This window comes from Artibeus jamaicensis, unplaced genomic scaffold (genome assembly GCF_021234435.1).
Source record: "Artibeus jamaicensis isolate MK-2021 breed Jamaican fruit bat unplaced genomic scaffold, CSHL_Jam_final contig_482, whole genome shotgun sequence".
Taxonomy (NCBI): Eukaryota; Metazoa; Chordata; class Mammalia; order Chiroptera; family Phyllostomidae; genus Artibeus; species Artibeus jamaicensis.
In genome coordinates, this window is record NW_026521857.1 from 7157784 (window position 1) to 7176398 (window position 18615).

The window sequence follows — 18615 nt, forward strand, 5'->3', positions numbered from 1 at the left end:
GGGCACGTACAGGAGGCAATTGGTCAATGTTTCTCTCTCACATCAATGTCTCTGTCTCTCTCTCTCTCTAAAGCAATGGAAAAATGTCCTTAGGTGAAGATTTAAAACAAAGACTGCATTAAAATTAATTTTAATTGAAGCAGGCAAATTGCTATACACATGTAACTTATCTGAAATCTAGTTCCTTTCAGGTGGTCATTAGACCCCTTCTCTCAGAATCCTGAAATAGAAGTGCTTCTCCACACTCAATGCCATACCTGGATGACACTTCGTGACAGGATCTGAGGCATGCTGAGTAATATCTGTCCAATCACAAAGGCTGACTAATCAAGTAAAAGGCTTTATCTTTTGAAGACATCTAACACATACCCAGATACGTTAAATTCAAGACATTCTCGCCCGAAACCCCACCCTGTCTAGGCTTCCTGCTGACTCCAAGGCTGCTCTGGGGACAGGCGGGGAAGTCAGGCCAGTCAGGAGGCTGGTACTCAGGGCCCAGGCCTGTTCCCCTCCCCTAATTCCTCCCCCTCCCCATTTCCCATCCTGTTCTTTGCTTCTAGGGCTGGAACAAGGGGCAAAGCAGCAAACTCTGAGAACAAGCTGAGAGCAGGGAGAGGCTACGGCAGAATCACACACCTGTGCTTTCCCCACTTACAAGGCCACGGGCTGTGAATGTTGGTGGAGGTGTCTGATGTGCAGAGAGAAAAAAGAGAAAAGCATAGCATACATGTCATGTTCATTCATGTAAATTTACAAAGTATTTAGCACATCAAAACGTTTCATCTTCCTCTTTAGAGTATTTCTGCACACACACACACAAAAACAGATAAACTGATCAAAATTCCTGAGAAGGCATACATCTCTCTTGCATTTAAAAAAATACCACAAATATGCATGTATTTAAGTTTGCATGACATAGTTTAAAAAAAAACTTTAAGAGTATGAATAGTAAATTCTAAGGAAACTAGAATGTTTCTATGGAATAGCATAATTTTTCAAATTTTAGTGTGACATAAAAAGAATGCCAAAAACCAAATGACTACCAAAAAGAAATAATAAAAGAGAGTTCAGGGATAAAACATATTCACTGAAGGGTGCCAGGAAAACCAGATATACAAGTAATAATATTTCTCTATTTTTGAATTTAAGATTTTTTTTTTTTTATCTTGAGAGAGAGGGGAAGGGAGGGAGAAAGAGAGGGAGAGAAAAATCAATGTATGGTTGCCTCTTGTGCACCCTCTACTGGGAACCTGGCCTGAAACCCAGGCATATGCCCTGACTGGGAATCCAACCTGAGACCTTGTGGTTCCCAGGCCAGCGCTCAATCCACTGAGCCACACCCGCCAGGGCTCTATTTTGAATTTTTAATGGAGAGGCCCTGAGCTCATGTTTCCAGTATGATAAACAGAATGAGTCACCAGCCTGGGGACTTGGATAACAAACTCAGTTGCCTCAGGAGGAAAAAAAGAAGTATAGAAGCTCAATATTATTGAACACAATGTTTCAGCTTCAGACAGTCATTTTCTGGGAAGTCAGTTTATAAGTAGGTAGTTCTGTCCACCTATGAACCCTCTATACTAACTAAAGCCCCACAGCCACATTATTAGAAATAGAATGAAGTACAACAAACATTTACTAGGGATGTACCATGTCTACAGTTATGAAAGAGAGCAGCACCCAATAACTGGAACACAGAGTTCAAAGTTCCAGAACTGGAGCTACAGCCCCATCCCTACAACCCACAAACAGGCCCTCGTGTCAGTTATAATCGTTTGACAATGGGTGACATTCCAGGCAGGCTGTCTGCACTGAGGGTCCCCCTCACTTACTGCCCCACGGCTCTGCTGCACCCTCCCACCACCAGCCCCCATTCTTTACACACACACTTTTAAGAACACGGCCAAGTTTTATCAGTAACATTGACTTCTTACAGGTATTCACATACTAGTGAATTGACAAAAATTCTTGTCCTAAAAAAAAAAAATGACTGCCAAATGACCAGAAACTGGCAAACGCCTGTCATGGAAGGAATTTCCTGCTCAACAAAATTCACTGAGTCCCTCTCAGCAAAGCCATGCTCCTACGTCTGGCAGCTGAGATGGTGAAGTACTTGATTTGACATTGTAAAGATGGTCTTAAAGTATCCACATTTAAATCAGAAGTAATCAGAAAATTCTTACCACTTAAAAGTAAGAATTTTGAGACTTCCTTCTTTAATCATTCTTTTTAGGCATTAAAAAAAAAGCCCAGGCAAATAAGCTTTTGGTGTTCTACAGTGATAAAAATAATGGAACTGTCTGCGCTTAGTGTACGCTATGTGCCAGGCACCCTGCTAACCCAAACCCTGTGATGTCTGTACTTTTTTAATTTCCACTTTACAGAGAAGGAAACCAAGACACAAGTGTTTAGGGACGTGCCCAACATTTCACAGCTAATAAGTTACACAGTCAATTTCAAACAAGAGCAGTTTGCCTCCAAAGTCCACTCAGTGACTCTTGGCTACTACATCATTCTGTCACAATACTTGATAGTGTTTTACAAAACTAGTTATTCACACCCAGTTGATGGCCACAGAAATACTGCAAATGGCAAAAAAGATTTTCCTTCATTGAGAGTAAAAGCTCTGGCTCAGCTACAAGGTAATTCACAGTAATTATAAAAATTTAAACTTTGTTTAGGTTAACTTCTAAATAGATTGGTGAGGTTACTTCAATATATCAAAATACAAAAGCAAAGATGTACCCTGCCATTTAACAGATTCAATTATACATACAGATAAGGAGGACTCTATTGAACTTTTTAAAAGATTTTATTTTTTAGAGAGCGGGAAAGGGAGGGAGAAAAAGAGGGAGAGAGAAACTCTGACCAGCTGCCTCTCTCACGCCCCCAACTGGTGACCTGGCGTAAATCCCAGGCATGTGCCCTGACTAGGAAAGTAAACCAGTGACCTTTGGTTTGCAGGATGATGCCCAACCCACTGAGCCACACCAATCAGGGCTCTATTCAATTTTTAAAAGAAAAAAAGTCTTTAAAAATGTATAGTGTATGCTTTGGCCTTAAGGACCAACGGAGTCCAAAAAGCTCAGACACTGTAGTTGTTAAGGGCCCTCCCGGAAGACATCACAGGTAGCAGGGTCACTGACAATACGTCTCAGTCCGGAGGTCACTGGGAGTGGCGTTCCTGTAAGCTCCCAGGAAAGGAGAAAATTAACAACATAGTGCGTTTATGTTTTACAAAGCTAAATGTATCCAGTGTTTAAATTCTAATTATGTCCTTCCTTCTCTTGAGTCCCTTTTTTTCATTAGGTATAAAACCAAAATATGGTGGTGTTTTTGTTTAATGTGCTTCTCAGTACATTTAAAAGCAGCTAGAAACTGTTTCTCCAATTTTTTAAATTTCTACTGGTCTTAAAATTTTGGTTCTCAACTCTAGGAACCAATCTAGGGGCATTTTTGCAAGAAGTCACCCTTAGAAAAAAAACTATTTAATACCCTGCCTAGAGAACTTTTTTTAAGTCCCTTAGGAGTACAGTAGAACAGCAATTTTGGAAAATTATTTCCAACACATAATTCATCATAAAAATTCAGACTAAGCTACCATCCTCAAGGAAAGAATACAGTTCTATCAAAGCCAGCAGTACTTTAAGGCTTAGAAAAAACTTAAAGTGACATTACCACGTTAATGTTACCTATTTGTACTGTAACTCTAGATCGAAAAAAGCAGATGTTTAAAACTCAATAAGGCTGCTCAAATTTAACACCATTATCTTGATAAGCTTTCTCTACCACACCCCTCCCTACTTAAAACATTACCCAAGGGAAGCAAGTAATTTTAAGGATCTTTCTCAACATAATAATGTAACCATTCCCTATAACAATTTGTATGGTGAATACTAAGCTTTAATTAACTATATAAATAGAAGTAGTTAAGGGTAGAAAACAAAAAAGCAAAACAAAACACTCTAACAGTTTGTTTGTTATCCAATTTTAAAAAGGGCAGTTACAACTGCAAATTCAGCTGTAAACCTCTAAACACATTCTCTGCTTGGCTGGGTTAATATGTGCACCCCCACTAAGCATCAATTCTGACAGCTTGTTTTATTAAACCACAGAAGGCAGGTATATTTAAACACTTATTAATTGGGTCAACAAACTACATGTGAGTTTATCATATACAGCCTTTCCAAAATTTGGGATAAATCTACCCTTTGCTCACAACAGAATGCCTATGCAATTCCCCATCATTTGCCCTTTTTCCTCTGAGGCTCCCAGACGGAGACACATGGATGTGTGTGGTCATTGATGGTGAGTGTAACAATCTAGGGAGTGTCTTCTCAGACAATGCAAAGAGCCAACAGCAAAGGGAAAAACTTCCCTTAACTCACAGGCTTCCTTCCTGTTCCTGTCTTAAAGAAAGAAAGAGAAAAAAAAAAGCCCAAAGCTCCAAACTTCTTTCCTCAAGGAAACTACACCCAGAGGCCATCCTCGTATCTTCTGACAGCAGTGGCCCTCATCACACCTACAGACCAGACTGTGAAGAACCCCATGCAGTCAACAACTCCAGTCCATTTTCAAAGAAAGGGAAGAGGCCCAAACCAGAGAGAAACACACACACACACACCCCACCAGAAGACAGAAAATATTGGGGGTTAACTACGGTTTGGTAGAGTTGTAACAGAATCCTCAGAAACAAAACAAGCTACCCAAGTAAGGTTTAAGCTAACAGCTCGGGAATTGTCATTTTCCACCCCCACACAAACATACTTATTGCATAAAACAGCTGTATGCCTGTGAGAACAGCTTTAAAATCACTGGGTCCTGAAAGAACACAACTGTCCAAGAGGAAAACTAATGGAAAAATCCAAATCAGATGATTCACAATGCCCTGCAGCCACATGCAAGAACAGCTGTCCCAGTGAAGGAAGGAGGCATGTAGAATGTCTGTGAAGGACCCAGGCTCCTCAGCTACCTGATAATGACTTCGGGCATCTGGAGCTCCTGGCTGTCTCATTTCACTTGACACCTTCAATTCTCTCGTCAGCTACTGCAGGCAGGTGGAGCCTGCGGAGAACAGTGACCTTGTCCTTGCAGCTTCCTTAACACTCTGAGAAGTAAATTACAATGCCACCCGTTTCAGCCCCTATAAATTTACCTACTTAGTCTATCTGACTCAACTTTACATTTAAATACAGTTGGGATAAATCTGAACTTTAGAGCCTAAAAAAAAAATACGCAACTGCTTATCCAGTCTAGCCGTCAATTTTACAGATGAAGAAACTCAGATGGAAAAGGATTATTATGGCTAGCTCAAGGACACAGACCAAGTTAGGGGCAGAACTAGGAGACACTCATTCTTGTACCCGTTTATCATGCTATGCTGATACACCGGAACTGAGGTTGGTATAACCACACAGTTAAAGGGCCCAAAGCAGAGAACTGGTCCACAGGCCCCTGGAAAGCTGAAGAAGTCAGTACAGGGGAAAGAACAGGCAAGTACCCTGCATCTGATCTAGAAAACTTAGGTAATTCCTTTCCCCTCTGCTGAAATTACAGTATTGTACAAACAAATAATGAGAGGCAATATGATTAAATACACCTGGCTAGAAGCAGGAGGCTTTTTCTAAAAATGGGAGACAATTTATTTAGCTTTCTGAGGTTTTACTTTCACTCTAATACACACCTTTGGCACAGGAAGACCCTGTTAAAGTTTCATAAATTGTCTTTATATGGTAAATATATAGGCTGGTTTTATGAGGCATTCAGACATTAATTTTGAGAAAGTTAATGGCTTTCAGGATTTGCATATATGATCACAAACAAAACAGTAAATAAACCAAAGGACGACTTATGAAAGTAAGCTTTCAAACCTGGTTTATTTCAGTAGACCGGGGGTTTTCAACTGGCTACACATGAGAATCAAGTGCCAACCATGTGGGTTAGTCACCTGGACCTGCACCTGGTCAAGCCTCCAGATGACTACATCCCCCACCCTCCAGTCTCCACAGAGGAGGCCTCAGCACTGCGGAGGAGAGACACAGCATACCTACTTTGCTCTGTCCAAATTCCTGACCCACAGGATCCGTGGGTGTAAGCAAGTAGTTGTTTTAGACCACTAAGTTTTGGGGTGATTTGTTAAGTGACAACAGTAACTGGGACACCTGGGAAGTGTTCAAAAATCCCAACGTCCAAGTTGCACTGCAGCCCAATTAAGCCGGAATCTCTGGGGGTGGGATCGAGGCATCTACTTTTAATGCACCCAGGTGATTCTACTGTGCAACCATGGCTGACAACCATCTCTAGGCCTATGCTGTCCAATGCAGTAGCCACCTGCCATTTATAGCTATTTAAATTAATGAAAATTACATAAAATGTAAAATCCCGTTCTTCGCACTGGCCACATTTCAAGTGCTCAATACTCACCTATGGTTAGTGGTTACCATATTGGACAGCAAACACATAGAACATCTCCATATAATCACAGAAAATTCTACTGGATAGTCCTCATCTAGACCAGTGGTACTCAAGGCTTGGTCCTGAGTACCAAGTTAACAGCATCACCTGGGAATCTGTTAGAAATTCAAATTCTCAAGTGACACAGCAGACCTACTGGAAAGGAACTTTTGGGGTGGGGCTCCCCAGATGAGTCTCTGCACACTCAAGTAAGGAAACCACCGTTCTTGTTACTGCCCATAGAGAAAAATTTTCCCATGACCTAGCTCATACTTATATCTGAAAATTATCAACTTTTAACTCCATTATAATGAAAGAGAATAGTTCATGTTGTTGTAAAATTTCAAAGATATATATTTATATTAGCAAGCTTGTTTGAGAAGAAATGTCTTTCAATTAGCAAAGGATTACTTAAAAGTTTCATAAGAATGCTCTCAGCTACTTATAATCACTAAAAGAAACAACCTTAAGGTCCAAAAACATAGAAATGGTTAAAAATTACAAAACTCAACAGAATGTTATTAAAATTACGGGCACGGGCCCTGGCCAGGCGGCCCAGTTGGTTGTACATCATCACACGCACCAAAAGGCTGCAGGACCGATTCGCCATCAGCGCACATGCCTAGGTTGTGGGCTTGATCCCTAGTCAGGGCGTGTACAGGAGTCAACCAATCGGTGTTTCTCACATCAATGTTTCTCTCTTTCCTACCTTCCTCTCTCTCTGCCTCTCTAAAATCAATAAACATATCCTTGGATGAGAATTAAAGAAATTTTTTTTTAATTACGGGAATGGGCAAAAACAAGTTTATAGTTGGGAGTACACAAAACAGTTTATTCTTGTACTATTACTTATTAAGTACAATCTTATTTTTCATATGAACAATTGTAAACCTAATTTTGCTCACCCCTGTTTACTTGTGAAAACTATATTGGATGACAAACTGTAAATGGGAGAAAGCAAAACAAAATTGTAATTGCAAAAATTTATTAGATGAAAAACAAGACTGAAAATAGAGGGAAAATAAGAATAACTGATCTGTTAAACTTGGCTGAACAATGACTCCCCCCCTTTTTATTTTGCCATGCTTCTTACACCTACATGTGCAAAAATACAGGGTGTGGCAGAAGTAAGGCTTGCTTGAGTGTGGTTGGTAGGGTATGTGAATGTCTCTCACGAGATGGACAGCAATTTGAACATTTCACCTAAATTTTTAGATGGTGTGCTCGAGTGTGATATTGTTATGTTATAGAATTACATGATTATGATTTCATAAAAAAAGATTTTATAATAAAAAGGGGGCATTATTTGTGCCAGACCCTGTATATTAGAGTATCTAAGGAAGCAATTTTTTAAAAAGGCAGTGTGTTTTGATGTGAAAAGTAACATTCCAAAACCATTTGGTGAAGTAGCTCACTACTTCATCAATGATTCACCGAATTTTCCACCTCACAGTGACATGAAAAAAAGACTGACTTCAAGCAAATGAGGAAACTTGGACTGGGTGCCCTTCTAATACTGAAAAGAATTTCCCCTCTCTTCTTCTTTAAACTTAGATCCTACAATCAAATATAAGAATTATGTGTTTTATGAAATAAAATTTCGGAGATGTGAAAATTTGACTTATTTTTCCTGTGTTTATTGAGTTTCCACATAGTTTGGGTGGTACACTGCCAAATAAACCTAACAACTATGTGTTTCTCACATTTTCTTCCTGAATTTGCAAGTCTAAATTCCCAGACATACTTTGTAGAGTGACCTTCTTTGAAGAGATCACACCTAAATCAACTCTTGATTATTTTAATATAAATTTTAGCATTACTTGTTTTCTTGACAGCTCTGTTGTTAGTGAATTTAATTTCTTCCATTGTCAACACACAAAGTCATCTTCCTGAGTATGTCTGTATGTCTGAGAGTCTCTACTATTCTGTGTCTTTCCTAGGTAATGTTGTACAAACTCATGTAAATTCTATTGAATAAATGCACTAATACAGTCTCTGCTCTAGCTCCCAGGAAGATTTAAGAAAAGGTAACTGTGGTTGAATAACTCTGAGAAAACTTGATGTCTTCAAAAAGGCTACTATTTGGGAAAAACTTGTTCCTGTTAATTTCTTAAAAACATGAGCGTATGACATGTACAATTTTACTGAAAATTAGAAACAATCCAAGTTATACACTTACTTCTAACTAAGTTTTGACAGAAGAAGCTGAATTAAGTGGTAAGATAATGAACTGGCCAGTGTGGTATCATTTTGAAAATTTTTCCCAGCCCAACATGTTCATACATTTTTTAATTAAAAGTGACTTTGAAAAATTTCTCACCTAAAATGCATGCAATAGTAATACAGGAATCAGATTTTTTCAAAATTTTCCAACTTTCTGTCCTGACTACAGCTAATTACCTTCTTGAATGTGGGTGATTTGAAAGTTCTCGGGGGGGCAGCTGCCACCTTCAATTCTAGCATTTCCATATGCTCTTAAGAGAATCATTACTTTTATTTTTATTGTGGGAAGTTAAATAAAAAGAAGATTTGATAGAAGTTTCTAACAGTAACAATTTCTGCTTAAATAGCAAAGAGTATTTACCAAGTGCTTTCTGTGTGCTGGGCATTCTCGAATGTAGGCAATGAGAACACAAAAATAAAGCATTTATCGTCTTTACCCAGGAGAAACCCCAGAGTCTCTACCTGAGATAGGTCCTTAACATTAAAGACAGAGACCAGCACAAACAAAACAGTGCATTATAGGGCAGAGGAGGGGAAAGAGAGAGCAGACTACACAGAGGAATCTATCATTAATGCCCTCAGAAACAGGGCATGGATGCTGTAACCAGGAAACTAAAATACGATACTATTAAAAAAAAAAAAAAAGGGGGGGGACCAGAAAAAGGAGCTCTTGAAAATTAAAAACCTGATTGAAGGAAAGAAAATTTAAACTTAATGATTGAAATATAAACTGGAGGAAATCTCCCAGAAGGCAGAACAAAAAACAAGAGGTGACAAGTAGAAAGAAAAGCCCTGGCTGGTATGGCTCAGTGGATTGAGTGCTGGTCTGGGAACCAAAGGGTCAGGGGTTCAATTCTCAGTCAGGGCACAAGCCTGGGTTGCCAGCCAGGTCCCCAGCAGGGGGAATGTGAGAGGCAACCACACACTGATGTTTCTTTCCCTCTCTTTCTTCTTCCCTTCCCCTCTCTCTAAAAATAAATAAGTAAACAAATTTTTTAAAGTAGAAAGAAAAATAAGTAATTAGTTGACCAGTTCAGGAAACTAACTCCACATCCAAATTAGTGTTCCAGGGGAAAAATACAAACAGAGCAAATAAAGAGGAGAACTTGTTAATGAATTAATTCAAGATTTTTTTTTTTGAAATTAAGGACATGAGTTTCCAGGTCGAAAGTCCCACTATTTAACAAAAAAAAAGGGGGGAGGGGTGGAGAACATTCCACAAGATTCCAAAGAGGGAAAATCCAGGTTACACACTAAGGATTGGAAATCCAAATAGCTTTGGACTTTTTAACAGAAACACCAACACGATACAAGATATTAGGCCAACCAACATCTTTATTTTGATAGCCATCCAAAATATCGATGAGGAAGGTGGGTAAAATGAAGATAATTTCATAATTTCAAAAACACCTCACCCCCCAAGCACCCTTTCTAAGGAAAGCACTAAAGGGCATGCTCTACAAAATGTAAGCAGTGAACCAAGAAAGAAAAGGAAAACAGAAAAACAAGACACTCCACAGGTAACAGGAGTCCTCACACAGCGACAGGTAAAAGGAACCCTCAGAACGATTCGGTGGGGACCTGCGGATGGCGGCCGAGCCAGGCAGAGAAGGCCGGCCGCCGGTTCACGAAGGAGCACGGCAGAAGGGTCAAGGAGACGTGTCTCTAAGAAAGTGGAATCAGCGAAGTGCTTGATATGTCTGAATGTCTTGAAATGAGACTTAAACAAATGCTGAATTAAAAGTAAGTACATAGAAAAAGCAGCAAATTAAAGAAAATGAAAAAATAGACACAATTGTTAACTCCATGGAAAACAAAAAGTTCTATATGACAGGAAAAGAGAGCATAGAGTATATGATTGAACTGTAATACACAGTGTTCTATTTGGTCATATAAATAACATAAACACTAAATACTCACATGACAAAATTTACTACATAACTCTATCGGGAAAATGAGGAATGGGAAAAATTTGAGGTGGGCTAGGGATAGGACACAGAATGAGAACAAAGAGTGCAAATCCAAAACTAGCACCACCAGCCCAGGCGGGGGGCTCAATTAGCTGGAGCATCGTCCCTTACACCAAAAGGTTGTGGGTTTGATTCCTAGTCAGGGCACATACCTAGGTCTCAGGTTTGATATGCACACTCAGGGCACCTACAGGAGGCAACCAAGTGATGTTTCTGTCTCACATGGATGTTCCTCTCTCTCTCCTCGCACCCTACATGGACCTTCCCCTCGATCTCCAAAAATCAATAAAATATATCCTTGGGCGAGGATTCAAAAAATAGAAAAAAACAACTAGCACTACCAGCATGTTACTCAGAAATATGGAGAGAAATTCCAAAAGACTGAGCTACAACTGTTATATACAGTTCCCTCTGGGAAAAGAAATAAAGAGGAGAATTTATTTTTTTTATCATAGCCTTTATAAATTATAGAACTACTTTACATTTTAAACTATGTACACTGATTAAAATATACGGGTGGAACAAAAGTAGGTTTACAGTAGTTCATATGGAAAATAATACAATAATTAATAAATAAGAATAAACTGTCTTGCATACTCACAACTGTAAACCTACTGACATAGAATCCAATCTCTTACCCTCTAAACTTGCATTTTTCAAATTACAAATGTAAGACTTATTAGTGGATGGTGAAATTAATTCAGTACATCACAAACATCTTTCTAAAATGAATTAGAACTGAAAGGGATGGAAAAATAAGAGAGACACAACATTTGCATTTGTAAATTTTTTCACAAGCCTTCATATATATACACACAGTTCATAATGTAAAATGTATTTTTAACTTTGGAGTATGAACAAAGTAACTTTAAAATTATTCATCTACACTGCACTATAATCATTTTAGTCTTATTTTTAAAAGAGATTTCAATCTACCTTTATTTTATTTTTATTATTTAATACTCGCCCAAGAATATTTTGAGAGAGAGAGAGAGAATGGTGGGGTGGGGGGAGAGAAAAGGAAAGGGAGAAAGGGAAAGAGGGACAGACAGAGGGACACACAGACATCTGTGTGAGGGAGACACACCATCAGTTGCCTCCCATACGTGCCCTGACTGGGGATCAAACCGACAACCTTTTGGTGTATGGGACGACATTCCAACCAACTGAACCACCCAGCCAAGGCTCAACCTACTTTTATCATAGAACAAAGAAATGGAAAGTGTTGACAGCTAATGAAAATACTCTATTACAATGTTCTTTAAACTCCCACCAATACTATGCATGAATAATGTTCCCTCCTACATTAGTGGAACCTAAACACTCCTTGCTTTCTTACAATCAACTCTGTAATATTTGAGCCAGAGAAAAGTGTAACAATACAAAAAACAGAGTTCAAAATCACCCAAATAATTTTATAATATGGAATATTATGCTTCTTAGGTGATCTTTTGTATGACTTTCACTGATATTTAAATTTCTGGTCTATAGAAACACTTGAGCAAAAGGACCCATCCTGGGAGTATTTTGGAGTGACAGAGGAAATCGGTGTGGAAATAAAAACTTGCAATATACAGTGCATAAACTAAAAGATATACATGCACAGGATTAAGACATAGCTTTCTTCCACCGACCTTCCCTCATTCACTCTATAAGGTACACTGCACACCTTGCAGTATGGGAGATACGGGCAAGAAATTAAAACTTGGATGCTCTTTTACTAAGAGCCCAAATTTACCCCAATTTTTCCTTTTAATTTAGCCAGGATATATATATATATATATATATATATATATATACACACAATATATATATATATATATATATATATATATCTTTGAATGCTTGCCCTACAGTTTACTTACATAAAATAATCAAGAACAAAAACTTGTGCAGAAAGCAAGTTCCATTTATACTCTCTTCACAGTAAAGCTTCACTTCCAAAAAGTTACAAAGGTCAGATTCATAAGCCACCCATAAATATTGTTAAAATTACCACTCCCTATTCATATAGGATATAAAAAAGAACAAATGAGTCTTGAAATACTGGCACTTAAAGATAGAAAAGGTATTTGTTGAACTACATAAGTAATAGATAGCGTGTACGTCTGAAATCTGCATGAGAAAGCAATGACTGTGGTGATCTTTTTTTTTTTTTTTGAGAGGGGAGGGGATGGGACGGGAAGAGCAGGAGTGACAGTCAGGGTGAAAGGACGAGTTTTTACCATGCATCTCTTCATGCTTTGATTTTTTATTAACTCTTCCCTCTTTTGGCAAATTAAGGGTTCTTATTCTATTCCCCACTCCTGAACTACCTTGATTCTACATCCTATTCCACAAGGTGTGTTCACTCATGCACACACGTGCACACACAATCTCCCAGAAGTCATTTCTGGCAGGTATGCTTTCATTTTCTTTGGCAAAGACTTTCTCCTGTTCTTGCGAAAGTGAACCTTACACTATTAGCACCCACGGGACTAACATAAATGCCACCTGTCTTTGCAGGGTGCCAGAACCCTGGGTCACTTCCACGGCCCCTCCTCAGTGCTGCACTACACAGGCATTTGCTGAGCACCAGCTTTTATGCCAGGTGCTGCTCAGAAGCATGGGACACAGGTACACAGGACAAGGTACTTGCCTTGAAGGAGCTCACAGCCTCAAAGAGGAGACAGAAAAAGAAATAACTTCCAAGTAATATGGGACATGCAATGGCAAAAGCATAGTCTAAATACTCTACCACACCGCATTTTAACGGTTTTTCCCCCTCTCCTCACATCCCTCACGGGCCCACAGTTACTGGACCTGCAGTTGTCTGTGCCAAGTACAGTGCCCATGTCATCTGAACTTGGAAATGTCCCCTGCATCGTAATACATCTGTATTTTAAGAAACAAATTCATATATGTCTTAATGTTTCAGAACAGTAATGGTGTACACATCAACTATTAACCTGGACCTCTGTGGTATGTTATAAACTTAGATTATCAGGGCCAAAACAAACACCATTAACCTCAGAAGCCCTGTGATCTTTTAGCCCTCACCAGGTAGTCTTGGCTTTGACTCCATGAAGGGGGGAAAATCATGAAAGCTACGCCTGTCTGTTTCTCCTCCTGGAGATCAGTGCACTCTCATTTATTTTACTGATAGGACTGAAAACTTTCACCCAGTAACTTAAAATTTCTATTCACAGTTTATATATTAATAATTTCTAACAACTCTCAGAAAAACAGTACTTCTCAACTTGACACATCATTTCCAATATAAATTTAAGGACTTCTTATATTTCAAACCTTGGACTTCTAGGTAGGAAAAATAATGTTCTTGCCTTTCCCTGAGCTCTAACTCAAAACCAATGATAGAAATAAATTGTAAACATAACATGATGCGCTGTCTCGATTAATCAACCCAGAGCCCAAGGGAGGAATTGTCTCTATTTTTCAATGCACTGTTGCTTTAAGGGAAAACCTGGTGGAAAAACATGAAACCAAGCTGCATAATGAAAATCAAAATGCATGTGGTGTCTCCATCCTAGCCATGGAGTAGTCCTAACCTACAAGCAACACTGTTGCATTGCCTCCTCTCAGTTGGTCTGTAACCTAAATGCCTGGGACCCAGGCAGAACCCTACGGAAAGGGCCCATCGGCCACTCAAAGAATCAGATCTGTCAGAAGGACAGAACAAGAGAACACCCATATTTCAATGCTGTTCTTGTCACTTCAGAGAAGGGGCTATTCCAATGAGCAAGCAGATGGATAAATCCCAAAAGCATCCTACATATTTTTACCTTAAAAAATCCTGATTAATAATGGCAGTGGCAGCCCTAAATTTGATCAATGGATTATTTAGCACTTCTAATCAACTGTCTACAGTTATAATTTCTATCCAAATTCCACCACATTAAATCTGTTTCTCCCCACACGTGACCAAGTTTCATTTCACTAAATAGTAGCTAACGGTTGCATTCCTTATGGTTAGGAGTGACAAGGAACAGGTGCCAAACCAGCAAGGGAAAGAGAAGCAGCAGCTACATAACAAGAGTTAGAATATTCTACCTGTTCCCCAGGCTGCTCTGAAGACTCTGACCCCGCAGAATTTTTTTCTGAAACAATGTGACATAAACCAGTCTGGGGGGAAAATATCGACGGCTATCTAATTCAACCTGTAGCTATTTTAATGTACTCAACGAGTTTAGTTACTAACCACAAAACATACAACTACATCACTATACATGAATCTAAAATATTATATTTAAAATGTACCTAAAAATATTACCCAAGGATACAGATCCATCCATTATTGAAAAGCATTTAATACAACATTTTAAATGTAACTACATAACTTGGCTACTTGCTATCACCATAACAATCTGGCTCTGGGTAGTAAAATGTCTGCAAAAACTGCTAGACTCAGTTAAAAAAAAATCTTACATCTTGATCATTTTCCCCCCAAATTTAGCAAAACTGTGCCTGAAAACCACATGATTATAGAATGGAGGCCGTTGCTACCTTTAGCAATAAAGTAACAAACACTGCTTCTCAGCCTCCAGCAAAAATCTTTGAAGAGCAAAAATCACTAAATTGTAGCGTATCAGTCAACAGGTGACTTCTAGAAACACAACCTCATACTCATGTCCCAGAGGAATTAATTTTTCCAAATATCCTGTTTTTTCTTTCCCATTTTTTATAAGCTAGTGCATCACTATACTGATTGAATTCCAGCCATTTTCTTCTCGGGGGCTTACCAGAAAAATGCCAAATATTCTAATTATTTTAGGGCATTTTCCCATACTGCTGGGTGGAATAGAGCAGAATTAATAAGGATCCAACAGTTAGAACTTTTCAAATGCAAATATATTGCCATCTAGTAAAGGCAGCCCGTTTTAAACATCCCCCCAGCGTCTACACCGCTCTGACACTACTTTTGTTTCCTTGAAAACCAAAATTCGCGTATTACATCCAGGCATTATCCCAACTCATAACAACAACAACAAAAAGATTTTCAATGGTCCAGGCCTGAGCTTGCATCTTACAAGGCTGTTATGCTTTATTGTGGGAATCCTCTCTCGTTGTACACACAAAGTCCCTAAACAAGTCTGTCAAATAAAGCAAACAGTGCAGCTGTGGAAAGAGCCTGGGGCAGTGATTCCGCGAAAAACAAGGCTGTGGGGTAGACACCGGCCCACTCAGGCCTCAGTCTTCTTATCTGTAAAATGTGGATATTGGACTAGTCCTCTCCAGGGTCCCACCCATCTGGCCCCCCTCCGTCTGGGTGCCCGGCCCGACGCCGCTCTAGCGGGGAGGGGGGCCGGAGGGAGGAAAGGAACTTGGACTTGCAACCGCTTCGGAGACGAGTGTGCGACAAACTTGAAGCCGCTCCTCGTAACAATAGGAGCGAGCACTCCCATTTTCCTGGCTCAAACTTGGAGACCGCGGTGTCGCGTCCCCCTCGCGCCCTCCGTGCGCCCGCGTTACCTTTCTCCCTGTTTGGTGTTGGAAGGAGGAGAGTGCAGGACCGTCTGGTTCCCTTCCATCTCCACCACACACTTGGTGTTCAGCTCCAGTTCTGAAAGCAAAGGGAACGCCAACGCTGCAAAGCCGAGCATCCCGCCGGCGCGGGCTCTCCCGGGAGGCGGCCGAGCCGGACCCCCGGCGCCGGGGTCTGCACGGCCGGTGCCCGCGCCGCCCCCGCCCGGCTCCCGGGCCTCGGCGGCGCACCGGCCGCCCGGCGCCGCAGCCCCGCGGCCCCGCGGTTCCCAAAGTTGCCCCCGCCCTCGGCCAGACCCCGGAGAGAAACAAGCGGAAAGATCCTCACCTCGTCGGTTCATGGGCCGGACGCGGACGGCAACTTTTACCTTGGTATCCGACATGTTGGCGGCGCCCGCTCGGCCCGGGGCGGCCCCTCACGCGCCGCGCCGCCGCCGCGCGCCCCTCGAGCGCGGCCGCCGCCGCTCCGCCGTGAGCTCCGCGAGGCAGCGCCGAGGCGCCCGGGCCATCCCGGGGAGCGCGACGCGGGGCACGGCCGCGGCCCCGGGAGGGGGCGGGCGCGGGGCGGGGCGCGGCGGGCGGGGAGGAGGCCGTGCGCGGGCCCGGGCGCCGCTCTAGCTGCGCGGGCCCCGCCGAGCGCGCAGCGCCGGGGCCCCTCGCGGCCGCCCCGCGCCCGGCCACAGCGCCACCTTCGGCCCTCGGCCCGCCCGCCGGGGCCCCGCGGCTCGGAGAGGCCGGACTCGGCCTCCGGCGGCGGCCTTCGTCGCGCCGCGGGGCCGCAGCGAGAACGCGGCTCGCGGCCGCCGGAATTGGGGGCGGGACGCGCGCGGTCCGCGGGCAGGGCCGGGGCCGAGCCTGCACCAGCGCCCGCGGGGAGCCCGCGGGAACCGCCGTGGACCCGAGTCACCTTCCGGGGCCGCTGTCACCCACAGCCCCGAAGCCCCGGGGCGCGCCGGGTGGGCAGGCCGGACTCGCCGCCTAAAGGCGCCTGAACAGAAACGCCGGCTCGCCGGCCCCTCCGCCAGCCCGGCGCGGCGCCTGCAGCGGTATTTTAAGGTCGTTGTGGGGAACCGAGGTTAGAAATTAATCTGTGCATGCACCACCGAAAGAGTATGTGTGTGTAAATAGCGCTCTCGCTTCCTTTCCCTTCCCTTCCTCTTCTCTTGTTGTGGGAGGGAGGTCAAGTTGGCTGCGAGGACCATTAACTATTACATAAGAATTTAATAGCAGTGGATTCTGTCGTCCTGCCAAATGCAGACCTCGCTGCCAGGGCGGAACTGGATGAATCCGATTTATTCTGTGTGGTTCAGCGCGGACTTTGGGGCGCTGTGTGCCAGGCAGGCACTTTGAAGCGTACAGAACTGTAAAATCCAGAGTTTGGATCTGGATCTGAGGAAATCTTTCCATTTTGGGTAAATGTGAAATTTAATTATTCATTAGTTCATTGAAAAATGGTATGGGAGGGCCTGCTGTGTGCAACGTGCTGTGGAGGACACACTCAATCAACCGTAAGTAAAGTTATGCCTCCTCTGCCCCCGGTGCCCACGCTATGGTCGGGAATAGCTGGGAGTCCGACACCACGCCAGACTGCGCAGGTGCTGTGAGAGAGGGTCAGTTCTGTCTGGAACAGGTGCCTGGTATGGTCTTGACTTTAAGAAGTAGCAACTGACGCTACTTCTCCACTTGTCTTGGAAAGATGCCACAGCCCACTTCTGAAAGGCCCGTGGCATCTTTCCTTACTCCCCTTTTCTTCCACAGAAGCCTACTGCGTCCATCCAATCTTCTGTTCAACAAACGCAGACCCTGCACTTATGAGGCGGGATATATTGCTGAACAAAAGACACAAAATTAACAGCCTCCTGAGGGGAACAATCTAATTCTGTGCAGACGTCTTCTCATCTTTGGGCTACTGTGACATCTTCTTAACCCAACTTCTTAAGTTTACTTCCCATAATCTTTGCTATATCCACCTTCCAGAGTGATTTTTCATGAATAAAATTTTAGTTTCATCATGCATGCTGTTACATTGTTCAGAATGCCCTCCTGGCATTCTGATTTGTCCTGCTAATATTACCTCCCCTGCCCCTGAAATTCTTCATTCCATCCAGAACATTTTCACAAACAAGATTCATTCCATCCCTATGTTAAGCCATTGTTCTGAAGTTTCCACCAATGTAAATTCCAGAGAGTTGGAGTCTACCTCCAAGAGAATACCATCTAGTCTTAACCTTCGGTACCTGTGAATGTGACCTTATTTGGAAGAAGACTCTTTGCAGCTGTAATCGAGTTAAAATGGGATCATAGTGGGTTAGGATGGGCTTTCAATCCAATGACTGGTATCTTTACACAAGGAAGGAGAGGCAGATTTGAACTCACACAGGGAGAGCCATGTGAAGATAGAGGCAGAGATTAGAGTGATGCAGCTGCCTGCCAAGGAAGGCCAAGCATTTCCAGGAGCTCTGACAAGGCAGAAAGAGACAGGGAAGAATTC

At 42.1% G+C, this 18615-nt stretch overlaps 1 protein-coding gene and 1 long non-coding RNA gene across 3 annotated transcripts in view; one reads left to right on the forward strand and one right to left on the reverse strand.

Moving 5' to 3' along the window:
* The window catches only part of KIF13A (kinesin family member 13A), a 207987-nt gene extending 191388 nt beyond the window's left edge, over positions 1-16599 (reverse strand). Inside the window, exons 1-2 of the mRNA XM_053668250.1 lie at positions 16453-16599; positions 16113-16203 (exon numbers count right to left, since the gene is read on the reverse strand). Coding sequence (XP_053524225.1) covers positions 16113-16203; positions 16453-16507 — 146 coding nt within the window. The 5' untranslated portion in view covers positions 16508-16599. The remainder of the gene's footprint in view (positions 1-16112; positions 16204-16452) is intronic.
* Positions 16600-16717: 118 nt separating this feature from the next.
* Positions 16718-18136, forward strand: LOC119058724 (uncharacterized). Of its 2 annotated transcripts, XR_008392192.1 has the most exons (3): positions 16718-17199; positions 17382-17536; positions 17883-18136. It is a non-coding gene; the product is annotated as an uncharacterized LOC119058724 (long non-coding RNA). The 2 variants fall into 2 exon arrangements; XR_005084303.2 differs by lacking the exon at positions 17382-17536.
* The last annotated feature ends 479 nt before the right edge of the window (positions 18137-18615 follow it).